Below are 14,824 nucleotides of genomic sequence, written 5' to 3' on the forward strand. Positions count from 1 at the left end.
CCCGTCTGGACCGGCACAACTTATGTGCACGCCAGAACGCCTCCCCAGTAATGGTACTCACCGGGTAGCTCGGAACGGAAGGCCTCGGAACGGAACTGAACTGAACTGGACCGGACTGGACTCGACTCGAAAACTTCAGACACTTCAGGACATCGGAAACCTGGTGGGCCTCTGTATACCTCGGATCTTGCTCTCTCAGCTAGGCTCTGGTCGGGATACTTCGCACTTCTCACCGCCTCGTCTGGGTGTTGATCGCAGCCTCAGTTACCCCCGCTCGGCAGGAGGGAGATACAGGAAATCCTGCTGGTACGCGTTGTTGTCCGTCCAGCTGTGGCAGGAGACCGGGCCTGCAACGCACCGCCGGCGCGTGAGATGAGAAAGTGTCCCTGTTCGGGCGCCATTTATGTGGTAAATAATTTAATTACCGGGACTTAATTTGATACAGAACATAATAAAAATAGCTCAATAAATAAGAGGCAGAATCCGTGGTATTAGAGGTTCGGAATGGGCTTTATTCCAATAAACGATTCGGAATCGTGGTCTCCAGGTTCCATCACCACGGAGGTTCAGGAAGTGAAGTACATACATTATTGATAATTATTCACTTTTATACAATAGGCATTACAGTGGAGCAAATGCGAGAGGCGTAACAATTGATAAGGAAGATAACATTATTCATGCGTAATCGAAAATGGGCGTGATTGGGCGTAACAAAGGAACGTCATCAGGCATGATGTCATAATGGGGTGGTTCCATGAAAGAATTTCGCAATGTCAGCAGAAATATTTGGCAGAGATGCGCGCGCAGCAGCATGACGTGTGATTGACGTGCAGCTAGGGGGTGAAGGGGACTTGACATTTAGCTCTACATGTGGCGACAGATGTCTGGAGGGTCAAGTCAACCTAATCCCAAATCATATCTAACATCCTATGTTTAAAGAACTATGTTATCCAAAAGAGAGGCCTTCTTGGAGTAGAATCTTATTCTATACTGACTATACTGACTGTTAGTGGGTGTACAAGCGTCTAAGTGTCTACACTAGATGCGAGGGCAGGAATCTTCCATAGTAACAGGACTATGAATTACTTGTATAAAGACAGAGAAGCCGGGCCTTTGCTCGGTAGCTGGCAGAATGTTTACTTAAGCTACTAGACAGGAATGCATTGGGCAGGGAGCGGAACAGATAATTTCCGAAGGTGAAATACAGTTCTTGGCAGGCAGCAAGCTGATGTCAGGCATCGTGAGCCGCGCAGAGGATGAGACAAAGTTCATGGTCACAAATGCAGGCTCGGACTGGAGCTTCAGAGACAGAAAGCAAGAAAAGCTTGATGACAGAATCAGGGCCTACTTGCCTGGACTGTAAAATGGCATAAGTGAACCATATAAAGGCGGTGGCCTTTCGTACTTAGGAATGGAATATCCGGCCCATTCATGGCGGATCTGAAAGAGGACATGTTAACGATGGACGCACATGTATTTGCGTCTTCATAACTAGAACTGGAGGGAACCGTTGGGGTCCAAGATAGGGGACATAACTGACCAGAAAAATCCATATTTCCACAGTTTATGCAAGTTGGCCGATCCAACGAGGCACTAGACAGGGCTGTCCCCTATCTCCCCTATTGTTTGCCCTTATTTTGGAGCCATTGGCCTGTGTAGTTAGAAACCGTCAAGGACTAGGTGGCTTCGTGGACGAGTCCTGAATCTTGGAGGAGGAACACATATCGTTATATGCGGATGATATTTTGCTCTATGTCACACACCCGGTTGAGACACTACACTCCCCCAAATACTGTAGATTTTTGAAGAGTATGCCAGTCACGCTGGCTATAAGATTAACTGGAGTAAATCCACCCTATATCCACTGAGCGGGTTGGTGGAGCCCCAAACCTACCCGAGCTGTTAACGACTGCCTATAGAGGGGTTTGCCTACTTGGGACTTTTTATCACCACTGACCCAGTAGCTAGAATAGAACATAATATTAGACGAGTTCTTTCGACCTTTCAGGAGGATGTGAAGAGGTGGACGAAACTCCCTCGGACCATTATGGGAAGGGCCGCTATGTATAAGATGGTGACGCTCCCCTAGCTCCTCTATATTTTATAAAACTCCTATTGCAAACTACCGTAAACCGTATTCACCACCATTAACAGTGAATTACATTTACTCCTGTGGGATGGAGCCCATCCACGAATAGCGCTGCAAACGTTACAACGAAATCCGTACAATAGGGGGGTTGGCCTTACCGGATATTAAAGCTTACTATAGAGCGACCCATCTCATAGTAATCAACGAATGGAACCATGCGCCGGGAGACCATCCTACTTATAGACTGGAAAGATTATAATTCCAGAACTACACTCAACTGAACTACATATATGGAGGAGCAGGTAGTTCACGTCTCCTACGGGCTACCCAATGAGAGCTGGAGGCCTGGAAAAGTGCTGAAAAGCAAATGAAATGGGATGGGAAGCCTACGCGGGAAAACCCTTTGTGGGAGGGTACTAGATTGCCCGAGATTAGAAAACGGAGGGACTTTAAGCAGTGGGATTTAATAGGGATTTCCAAGATAGGAGATATACTGGAGGCGGGCTCCTTAGCTCCGTTCGCCTTGCTTCAGGCTACATATCAGCTTTGGGATTCGCAAGCTTATGCTTACCTCAGACTTAAACATGCCTGGCACGCGGAGGGGTTGGACACAGGGACACTGCCAGAGTATGCCCCGTTTGAAGGTAGGCTTCTACAAGAGGAGATTCTGACCCACGCCACATCGTTGACATATAAAATTCAAATAAATAATATGCCTGACAAACTCGGTCCGCTTCGAGCCAAATGGGAACTTACCACCGGCCCACTAGATGACATTGATTGGGAAGCAGCCCTCATGTACCCGCGTGAAGTAGTGATTAGACTGAGGCTACGACTCATACAGTACAAGGTTCTACACAGAACCTATTTTGATATCACATACTACTACCCACTACTCAGCCCACATTGTTTATCAATGATCTTTTTGATTGTGAAATACCAATAAAAATATTATGGTATAGGGGTATAAGTGTTAGCCTAAGCCACAGTCAGCAGAGTCAAAGGGAAAGCGTAGAGGTCTGCACCTCCCAAAGTCCAGTAGTATAGTTGGATAACCTCAGACAGTGTGAACAACAGTATTTACCACAGAGTATATAAAGTAATACCTCTCTCTTTGCATCATCAGGGGCTCCATTGTCCTTTCCAACCTCAAGTTGTGAGAAGCAAAATTCACCAAATATCCCAGGCCAAACATGGGAACGATATTGTTCTTGATTACCTGCAACTCCTCGCAACATTAATAAATGGAAACTTTCAGTTGATGCTCTGGCTCTCCATGTCCCTTGTCAAAGTCTTTTCCTCATGATCTCTCTCTCTATCACTAATACAATGTCGTATCTATTCTCAAACTAACAAACCATGTGAATGTACCTGCAATGAAAAGACATGCAAGCAGAAAATGGTAAACAGTATGTTATGCAGAAAGAAATAAGGGACTAGTCATGTCAAGTTAACGTATTAAACTAATGGTGCACATTCAATATACAGGTGTGCATTCAACCACAAATGAATGGAAAATGCTACATGTTACATATGGATAAAATAACTTGAGTTCATGTGTATAAATGTGACTAAGAACTACAGTATAAATGCAGAAATCAAACATTAGTGCACACGTTACATAAATCTATTTGTGTTTCTAAAGTAATTACATTTTTTTTTCAGAGTTTTATATAGCGCAAACTTGACCTGAATCGGGTATCAGAGCGCCTTACATAGCACCAGTCACCTTACACGAGGACACACATTCATTTTGGTTAGGCACGGGGAGATTAAGTGATTTGCCCAGAATCACAGGATATTCAGTGTCATTGCCGAGACTCAAACCCAGTTCCCCAGATTTGAGGTCGACCGCACTAGCCGTTAGGCCAACTCATCAAATAGTCTGAGAATGGTTTCATCAAGTCTCTAAGGATTATATCATTGTAATAAAGTTAGGACACACAATATAAAGGAATTATCTAATCTTACAGTGAATGCACTTCAATAGTGATCTCAAATGCCACACTTTACATTATTATCGTTAGAACACACAAAGTACATGTGCTAAGTGCACGTATATATTGCATATTTGTGAACTGCAAAGGTGAAGCCAAAATTACGCTGCTCCGCTAGCACACAGGCAACTTAGGCGGTAAGTGAAAGAAAACCTGCCTGAAAATGTGTGTCCGCTGGTACAATGGATTGGTCAAGGATATGTGGGGCAAGGGGTGGTAAAAGAAAAAACAACTGCAGTACATTGCTTTTCTACTTTCATATCAGTTTCTCTCATCTTGTATTGTCAGACTTGTCCGGGGTCTTTGAAGATTAAGGCATCCTATGCTGATTGGCTGAAAGAGCGCTTCCTGCCACAGATCTCCATCTTCATGGATCGCAGACATTTCAGTGACAGTGAATGGAGACGACTGGAGCATTTTAACCCTCCATACGGGTGGATGGGATTGAACTATACAGGTATTGCATGAAATATAAGCTTAAGAGCTGTACAGGGTCTAGTCTACGCACATTTTATATTTTTGGGGTGACACACTAAGATCATGCTGTAAAAATACTGCTAAGTTCAACAATTCACATTTAAAGCGGCAATGCATCTTTAATCCTCTCTAAACATACCCAACCCACTGCACATGTGACATTTTGGAGTTTTTAAATTTCATACTTTAAGGCCCCTAAAAATTTAAATTTCTCACCGAGGCTGTACTTTTCTTCTTAGGTCTCTATTACCTGACTGCTTTTAGACATCTGTACGTGAAAAGCTCTTCTGGAAAATACAAAAAATGTACAGGGCCTTACAGCCCACCCACTGCATACTCTTGGCTGGCTTTTTTGTCGCTATCATTTCCTTGCTTTTTATTCGATTGCTTTCCATTCTATACTTGTCCCTTCCTTGCTTTCCATTCTATACTTGTCCCTTCCCTGTACCATAGCCTGTTGGCCAATTTTTTAGGTCTCGCCTATGCAGCGAGCATGCGCTGCTTAGGAGGGCCTTTAGCCGTCGCTCTGCTCATTTTCAAGCACACACTCGTGCTTGTGGTGGCATCCACCTTGCGGGAGCGAGCAGGGCCGCACCACAAACACGAGTGCAGTGCTTGAAAATTAGCAGACTGCTCTCCCAAGCGCGCACGCGCCTCTCTCCTCACCCACACGTCCCGGCCACTTACTCGCTCTACCCTCTCCGTCTCCTTTTTGCTCGCACTTCTTGTTTAACTTTCAGTGCGAGGCGCGCGTGCTTGTGTTTAACTTGTTCCTGCTTTGATGCAACGTCTTTTTCTGGAAAAGGAAATCAAGCAAAAATGTTCATGTACATCCCGTTTTTTTATTATAGGTCACTTTCAGGGTAACTGGCTAAATTCCACTTGAAGATGTCCTGAATGTGATCCAGCTTGCAATGTTTTTTTTGCATTCCAAGGCAGACGTAACGCCTGTACAAATGTTTGCAAATGAGGCTGACAGTTTTTCATTTTCGAGCTTCTACATGCAGGAATTCATTTAGCTTTCTGGGGTTCCAAAAACTCCAATCAAAAAAGTGCTACCTCACAACATCAATATCATAATAATTCATATGGAAAAAAACATTGCAATTTGTATTTATGTCTAAGGTAGCTGTTGAAATGTGCCATGATGGGTTCGTATCTAGACATGTCAGTAGCTTTATGGCGTCTGATGCTAATGATTGCTGTGTCTTTCTGTTCCTGTCTCTCACTTACTTTCTTGTCTGCCTACCTGGTGTCTAACTGCCTGACTGGTTAGCAGAAAGCAGACAGCCATACATGATTATCTTTCAAATCGCTCGAGCTGTTTTTCTTGATCTTCGTCTACCTCTGTTTTGGTGTGTTTGTTTGTCTTTCTGTTTCTCAACTTGTCAGTTGTTGGCTCTCTGTGTTATGTTGGTCTGTAGATGCTTTTCTGCTTAAATACCTTAACCCCTTCGCCGCGGCAGGAATTCCGCCGCGGCGCTGGGGGGGGGGTTGGGGACAGCGCGGTGGCGCTGTGCTTGTGACGGAACCGCTCCGTCACGAGCCACAGTTGAGCTGTGCTCATGACGGAGTGGTTCCGTCACGTCTCCGCCCACTGCGCTAATCGCCCGCACAGGCGGGGAATTAGCGCCGCATGGGCGGAGCGGCGGCCAATGGCCGCAGCATGACGGAACCACTCCGTCATGAGCACAGCGCAACCGTGGCTCATGACGGAGTGGTTCCGTCATGAGCAGGGAAGGGGTTAAGCTATGCTTAGCTGTCCAACTACCAGCTAAGCTGCATGCATGTCTTTGTAGGCCATTGTCTAGCTTATCTTTCTTAGTTGCCTATCTTTCTTTCTGTTTCTTTCTTTCTTTCTTTCTTTCTTTCTTTCTTTCTTTCTTTCTTTCTTTCTTTCTTTCTCTCTACGTCTCTTTAAATGTTTGTCTTATAGCTGTATTTCAGTCTGCTTAGCTGGCAGTTGGCATAGCCACTCGTCTATCTTAACAGCTGCATGTCTTTTTTACCTCATTCTCTAGATGCTTGCTAGGGTTTCTCATTAATATTTGACGTTTAAATAGTCTGGCAACTTCCGTTATGTCTGGATTGATATAAAGCCGTATGTGGCTTCTTGTCCGTGATCCCACTGTAGTTCCAGCTGTCATTTCACATCAAGACTCTTCACAGCATCCTGCATCATTAATGGCATAAGTATTGCTGGATGTTATTTTAATATATACACTTGCCGTTCTTGACTTTATTTTACAAGTATACATTTCACTAAAAATTTACCTGAATTGAAAAAAGATGGCTGAACTCTGGCAGATTGCCCTGAAATAGTGCTGTTAGAAATGCAGACACGTGAGCCTTGTGACGTCATCAGAAGGCCAGATCCGATGCCCAAATTGCAGGGTCGCGCATAGTCTGGGGCCCTCCTCCAGGTTTCTGTTTCTTCTGAACGGGGTGCAGACCAGTGGCAGAGGGTTTGGGACCCCCTTTCCTTTGTGTGCTGTGCACCGGGACAGGCCTCTGAAGCGTGGTTGGACCTACACAGGCATTCACTGTTGCGTAAACAGCAAACGTTATGCATCATGGATGTTATTAGATATTTGGAAATATTAGAGTAATCATCCAGTTTGAAGGATTCCAGAACACATTTAAATTGAGAAATATCACATTTTTAAACGTCATTTTACGGAGAGCCCGTTCATTTTTCTTATGTAAAATGCAGTCAGTTAACATCACGTTGGATCTTCACCAAATGTGCCTGTATATTTTTTACCAGCTGAGAAGCCTCTGAGGTTAGAAAGATAAAAGGTCTCATGTTTGCACGAAGAGTTAGTAATATTTAATACGACTACAGTTACTTAAGCCACGCATCACTCTTTTTTTGTAGAAGTAACATCTGATTTCCTGTTAATAATCTTTGTGACACCCTGCCATTTCTCATAAGTGAGGTTCTGTGTTAATCTAAAAGAAACTTTATGTTTTGATGTTGCATGGGGTTGAAAAACAAACATTTCCCTACCTAATGTCTGTAATAAACTCGAATAAATCACCCACACAAAAAAATAACAAGCATTGGCATAGCCAATAGGTCTTGCTTTTGGGACCTTATAAGTGTTTAGCCAGGCAACAGTTGATGTTGTTGCACCAAGGATATTGTGCTGCATAACTAAATTCTTATAAGGTCCCAAAGGCGAGACCTATTGGCTATACCAATGCTTGTTTATCAGATTGCTTGTATCCTTACAATGCTCCCATTCAGGAAACTTATTTTCACTTTTTCGTTTAGCACTCCATCAGCGTGCATGTGTTTTCGAGCTCTCTCCCTCCACTCCATATTACTCCCTCATCCCTCTCCCCAAGCTCATCCATTGCTTTCCATACCCCCTACCTGGCTTTAATTTTTTTCGAAGACCTCCCATTCTAAAGCGCCTCATTTGCTCTCACACCCCGTTGACTCCCCATTATTCCCCCAGCTTCAACTGTTGTTGCCTCAGCCCCCTGTCAAAATGGTTCTTACTTCTTTTGGAGAGGGCCTGGCAGCTGCCATTTGCTGCCAGGTTGCTTTGTAGTGTTAAAGCACTACAAAAATAATGTATTTTCATTTATCAATTCAAGGGGCATACCTCATCCCCTTGTGATGGCCCTACCCTGTCCTCCTGTCACAATCCAGTAGGATTTTATATTTTTGGGTAAAACTGTCCTTTCTTTGTTAAACATATTGAAATGTATTCAAGCTAGTATGTCAACCTGGCTTTTGATAATGTGTGGGTGGAGGAGTGCCATCACTTTGTTTTATAACAATGCTTAAGATGGAGGAGGGGATGGATTAGTAATCCATGCCACTGACCTATGTCAGAGATGTATACGCAGCGGGTGTTTTTCAGGTACGTTCGGAAGCTCATGAAGTTAGAGGTCATATGAATGTTTAGAGGGAGGCCTTTTGAGGGGCATGGTCCACCAACCAGGTCTGTTAAGGTTGGAGGGCAGTGGACAGTATGATTGGTAGCATTTAATAATTTTCTCTGAAGGTAACTGATTGCTGAGCCTTATATACTTTTATACGCTAGGCACAGAGTTTTAAAGATCGTTCAGGTCTGTGGGCAAAGCCAGCAAAGGCATCTGAAATGCAGTGTGGGGCTTAAATCGCCAGAATGCCTAGTTTAGACAATTTTGTGTGCTGGAATGAATTGTGTTTTTTAATAGGTCACGTCACTGGCAGGGGCAACTAGGAATAGTACTTCCTAAAATATGATAATAAAACATGATGACCCTTGCAGATATTCAAATTAAGGCATTTCATGGGCTGCCCTCTTCCTTGTAAATATTTTGACTCTTTAAGTGGGATGGAGCTCTCAGTGCTCTGGAAGCTTAGATTGGACAGTTTTATGTCATTTGAGGATCCAAAACACAGTGGCGGGGGGGGGGCGGGTAGGTTGATAAATATATTTTAAAAAACACTTACCTTTTCTGCCGTCTCTCCTTGTCGTCTCCGCTTCTCTTCTCTTCTCTTCCTGACTCCGAATTCGGGAGAAGCAGGAAGCACACAGGCTCCCCTAGGTCAATCACAACGCTGCAATGCAGAGTTGTGATTGTTCTGAGCACCGTGGTTCGGCCCTCAGAGGGGGATAGGCAGCATGTGCATGTTACCCACCAGGCTGTGCATTATTATTATTATTATTATTGTGCATGGAGGGGAAGATGCAAAGTGCGCATTACTTTTTGGCCGGCCCAAGACGGACGGCCAAACCATCATGCACAGTTAAGTGAATGAATCACTCCTCCTTCCTGTGCCACCAGCCCCGCCCTAACCCAGCTCCACAGCAACAGAAAATAAAATGATAATAACACTGTTATTATCATTTTATTTTTCCCTTCCCTTTTCCACTGCTCTGAGAGCAGTGGAGCAACACTCCTCTGCCTTAGCAGAGGAGCCTCTCATGCCAAAGCGGAATACCTTCTGTCGGCAATATGGCCAATCAGAGCCTTGTGAAATAGTCCCTCCCAAAATCGATGTCCAGCGTGGATTTGCATAGTACGAATTCTTATCGGAGCCTCTCTTTCCATGATTCATATTTTCTCGCCGTGGGGATCTTGTGTGGTAAGAGGGCTTGCTTTAATGTATTCAAGATGATTGCAACCATCAGAAGAACCGCAAATATTGCCTTTTGGTGCTCACAAGGGTACTTGCCTTCCTATCAGGGCAGCCAATAGGCGGTTGTGTAGGGGGCTAAGCATGGGTGAAGCTGCAGCTGCCTTGGCTGAGAGCAGGCACAAGCTCTTAAACAGACTGAACATGATCTCCACATACCACGGAGGCAGAGTGCCTGTTTGTGTGATCAAGGATCACACAGACAGGCATGGGAGGACCGAAAAGAAAGAGAGCAGGTTCCTGGTTGTGACCAGTGATAATCCTTAAATCATGCACCTGACTAAACACCATGTCCTTTTTATTTTAGAACTCCCAATTCATCCATTGGTCAACGCTTTGTGGTCTACATGTTGTATTACGTGCTTTCACGGTTAGACTACTGTTATGGGTTGTTACTTGGCGTTAATAAAGCTGTGACCAAAAGACTTCAACGGGCTCAAAATGCGGCTGCCCGTGCGCTCTTTGCACTACCTAAGTACTGCCATTTTCAGACCTTCTCCGCCGGCTCTACTGGCTACCTATAGAGCAGAGAGTCTACTTTAAGACCCTGTGTACAACACAAAAGATCCTGTATGGCCTGGGTCCGCAAAGTTTGAGAGAGCTGTGCTCTCTGTATGTCCCGGCGCGCGCCTTGCCCTCTGCGGACCTGCATTTGGCCACTGTCCCACGGGTGCACAGGACAAGAGCAGGGAGGTGCTCGTTCAGGGCACTGGCACCTGCCCTTTGGAATACTATTCCTCTTGCTGCCTGTAGCATGCAAGGCTATTGGGCTGTCAGGAAAATGATGAACACGTGGCTTTTCTCCAACCACTAGCTTCCTCACCTTTCTGCTATGTTAGATTTAGCGCGGGCAAGTCCTGTTGCTTGGGCAGCCTTGCGGTCTACAAGTGCGTATAACATAACTGTTAGAACTGGAGGTCTCTAGTTGGCTGAGGTAGGTACCTTAGTCCAAATAGGGATCCTTGCATCTCGTCAGGGTAAGGAGGGACACACCCTTCGATAACCCCTGCTCCTCCCCTGGTAGCTTGGCACGAGCAGCCAGGCTTATCTCCAAGGTAATGTGTAAAGTATTTGCAACCACACTCCCAGTAACACAGTGATAATACCAAAAATGGATACCACACTGGTTTCATAAAAATAGTGGTATCCTTATAAAAAGGAATACGATGAGACCAAACGATCGAAATCCAACATTTGCGTATTTGTAATATTGCACTTGGTCGGTTATTAGGCCAGCAATCCCTTGCAAGTTCTTACAGTATTAATGAGCAATTCACGATCTCTAATGCAATCCTAATGCAATGCTATGCAGTTCGTAATGCAGATTGTAATGTAGTAATAAGGCAGTCCTTGATGCAAGAATCAGGCAGTTCGTAATGCAATAATAATGTGGTTCGTAATGCAAGAATCAGGCAGTTAGTAATGCAATAATAATGTGGTTCGTAATGCAAAAATCAGGCAGTTCGTAATGCAAGAATAATGCCGTTCGCAGTGCAAAAATGTAGGCAGTTCGTAATGCAAGAATAATGCGGTTCGTAATCAAAAAATCAGGCACTTCGTAATGCAAGAATAATGCGGTAAGCCAATCTGCGCAGTCAACTCGGGCACCACTAGGCCCCAACAGCGAAGACAACGGTCGTAAGCTTACAGGGGCGGCCCCGGTTCTGCTGGGCAGGTATGGGCCGCTCGGGGACTCAGCGCGTCTAACGCGGTGCAGTGGGAGAGAGATCGGAGGCCCCACATGCTTGCGGCTCCCGACCGGAGTCCAAGCCTTACCTGGGGGGGGGGGGGAGGGTGCGCTGCCTCGCTCTCTCTCTCCGCTCGTCGGACGTCCTGCTGGGCGATCCCGATCACGTTGCGGCTCTGTTGCTAGGCGACGCTGTAGCCAGATGGGTTACGGCGCTACCTTCTCCTTCGTTGATGATCTTGGGCAGATTCCTTTCGACTAACAACGATCACGATCCCTTTCACCTTGTAGCTTCCTTAGCTTCAAGAAATCCTTTAGCACGTTGCGGCTCGGGCTAGCGGCGGCGATCTTCACTCACAGCCTCAGTTATGATGACCGCTCGGGCCACAAACAGCAAGGCCGCAGTGTGGATTATGTTTCACGCTGCCGGGGCAATGCGATCACGGGGCACCTCGTAAACAGTACCACGGACTACACGGCAGTCTCAGGCATGCAAAAGCACCACGCACACAGCGTTGCTGAGACACACTTCTTAGTTTCAAGTCAGCCGTTAGCACGTTGAGGCTCAGGCCAGCGGCGGCGATCTTTACTCACAGCCTCAGTTACGATGACGGCTCGGTCCACAAACAGCGATACAGCAGCGTGGCTGATGTTTCACACTGTGGGGGCAATGCGATCACGGGGCACCTCGTAAACAGTACCACGGACCACACGGCAGTCTCAGGCGTGCAAAAGCACCACGTACACAGCGCCGCTGAGACACTGTTGGAAACTTTTATGTTCCTGAGTTTCCACACCAGGGGACCAGCTCTCCTTGGGCCCTTGAAGACACACTACTTCAGGACACTGCACACAGCAAAGTCCTCACAAGTATGGGGACACAGCACGCAGCAAAGTCCATTGTCATTTCCTTAGTCAAGCCAGCAAACTGCAGGCCGTCCCCAGAACACACAGCAAGGGCAGTCCTTCTCTTCAGTATCTTCAGCTGTTCTTCTTTGGCAGAGGTTCCTCTAGAACAGGAAGTAGTTTCAATCCTTTTTCAGTATGGATTTCAGTCTTGAGTTCAGGTGTTTCAGCTCTGACATTTATACCCCTAAATGCCTTTGAAGTCTTTGTGTTCAGGGGGCTCTGACCTCGGTCCAAACCAGACGTGGGTGTCTTCCTGCCAGTGCACACCCTCCTCCTTTGATAGTCAGGGTCTGGGGCCCAGACGCTCAGCAGGAGGTAGAGCCATCATCTGGTGGCAACAACACAGCCCTCTTCACATCCAGGGGGCTACTCCTCCCCCACATCAAACACAGGCCAGCCTGTTGCTGTCTCACCTAACTCCTTCCTGGGGTCAGGACACTTCCCAGACCCTGTCACATCCAAACCCAGGCAGGCTATATACAACCAGGCAGAGGCACACAGGGTGGTTTAAGACAAGAAACCAGCCACTTCTAACAGCGTGGTTTCTAAACACACAATTCAAAAACCATCTTCACAAAAAGATGTGTTATTAAATTTTGTGTTCAGGCACACTAAACTCAAGCCGTCTATCTTGTGCCTAAGGGAATATATGCTGGAAACATAGGTCACAGCATTCCCCATTCTGTCCTATGGGCAAGATGGCCTTGCAACAGTGAAAAACGAAGTTGGCAATATTTCACTGTCAGGACATGGTACACTCCTCAGTACATGTCCTACCTTTCACATACACTGCACCCTGCCCAGGGCATACTATAGGGGTGTCTGATGTGCATAAACAAAGGGAAGGTAAGGCCTGGCAAGTGGATGCACTTGCTAGGACGACAAGGCAGTTAACAAACTGCGCGCAGGCACTGCAGTGGCAGGCCTGAGATCTCTTCTTAGGGCTACTTTTGTGGGTGGCACAATTAGTGCTGCAGGCCCACTAGTAGCATTTGCATTACCAGCCCTGGCACACATAGTGCACTTTACTAGGGACTTTACTAGTAAGACAAACATACCAATTATGGACAACCAATTACCATAACACTTTATACAGGGAGCACTTGCACTTTGACACTGATCAGCAGTGGCAAAGTGCCCAAAGCATCAAAGCCGGCAACATTATGTCAGAAAAAGGTCTAGGAGGAAGGCAAAATGTTTAAGGAACTTTAGCCAAAAAGGGCCAAGTCCAACAATAACATGTTACAGAAAGCAAGTATAGCTAAACGAGAAGCTCAATGCGTGTTATAGTTGCCTTTATACATAGCCAAAAAGATGAAGGCTTAAATATTATGGGACACCAGAAAAAAACTAAAAAGCTATTCATTGTGCAGAAGGAAATGATGTAGCCGGATTTTTGCCTACCTGGTTATCTCCAAGAATCCTCTCAGGTCGCCAGGATCTTTTTATCTGCTAAATAGTGTAGAGGGGAGGGAATGCAATTATCAGAACATAATCACCAAAATTAGATTTCATTTGGAAAGGACCACTGACTCCGAATCTAAAATGTATAAGATTTTATTACAACCAAAAATAGCTGAACATACAGACACCTCAATACAAGGTATAGAAGGTAAATGGGCACTAATACAAAAGCCAGTCTATGGAGGATTCTCATCCGACTCAAGACAAAAAGAATCACTGACTCCAAAATCATCAAGAAAGCAATGGTTAAGCCAATATCCAAATGGGGATCTTGTGTGGTAAGAGGGCTTGCTTTAATGTATTCAAGATGATTGCAGCCATCAGAAGAACCGCAAATATTGCCTTTTGGTGCTCACAAGGGTACTTGCCTTCCTATCAGGGCAGCCAATAGGCGGTTGTGTAGGGGGCTAAGCATGGGTGAAGCTGCAGCTGCCTTGGCTGAGAGCAGGCACAAGCTCTTAAACAGACTGAACATGATCTCCACATACCACGGAGGCAGAGTGCCTGTTTGTGTGATCAAGGATCACACAGACAGGCATGGGAGGACCAAAAAGAAAGAGAGCAGGTTCCTGGTTGTGACCAGTGATAATCCTTAAATCATGCACCTGACTAAACACCATGTCCTTTTTATTTTAGAACTCCCAATTCATCCATTGGTCAACGCTTTGTGGTCTACAAGTTGTATTACGTGCTTTCACGGTTAGACTACTGTTATGGGTTGTTACTTGGCGTTAATAAAGCTGTGACCAAAAGACTTCAACGGGCTCAAAATGTGGCTGCCCGTGCGCTCTTTGCACTACCTAAGTACTGCCATGTTCAGACCTTCTCCGCCGGCTCTACTGGCTACCTATAGAGCAGAGAGTCTACTTTAAGACCCTGTGTACAACACAAAAGATCCTGTATGGCCTGGGTCCGCAAAGTTTGAGAGAGCTGTGCTCTCTGTATGTCCCGGCGCGCGCCTTGCCCTCTGCGGACCTGCATTTGGCCACTGTCCCACGGGTGCACAGGACAAGAGCAGGGAGGCGCTCGTTCAGGGCACTGGCACCTGCCCTTTGGAATAC

At 45.8% G+C, this 14,824-nt stretch overlaps 1 protein-coding gene across 1 annotated transcript in view; it reads left to right on the forward strand.

Annotated features, from left to right (window-relative positions):
• Window positions 1-14,824, forward strand: part of ST6GALNAC1 (ST6 N-acetylgalactosaminide alpha-2,6-sialyltransferase 1) — a 231,715-nt gene that overhangs the window by 78,095 nt on the left and 138,796 nt on the right. The window contains exon 3 of the mRNA XM_085614935.1: window positions 4,375-4,543. Within this exon, the coding sequence (XP_085471061.1) occupies window positions 4,375-4,543 (169 nt within the window). The remainder of the gene's footprint in view (window positions 1-4,374; window positions 4,544-14,824) is intronic.

This window comes from Triturus cristatus, chromosome 7 (assembly GCF_964204655.1).
Source record: "Triturus cristatus chromosome 7, aTriCri1.1, whole genome shotgun sequence".
NCBI classification, from domain to species: Eukaryota; Metazoa; Chordata; class Amphibia; order Caudata; family Salamandridae; genus Triturus; species Triturus cristatus.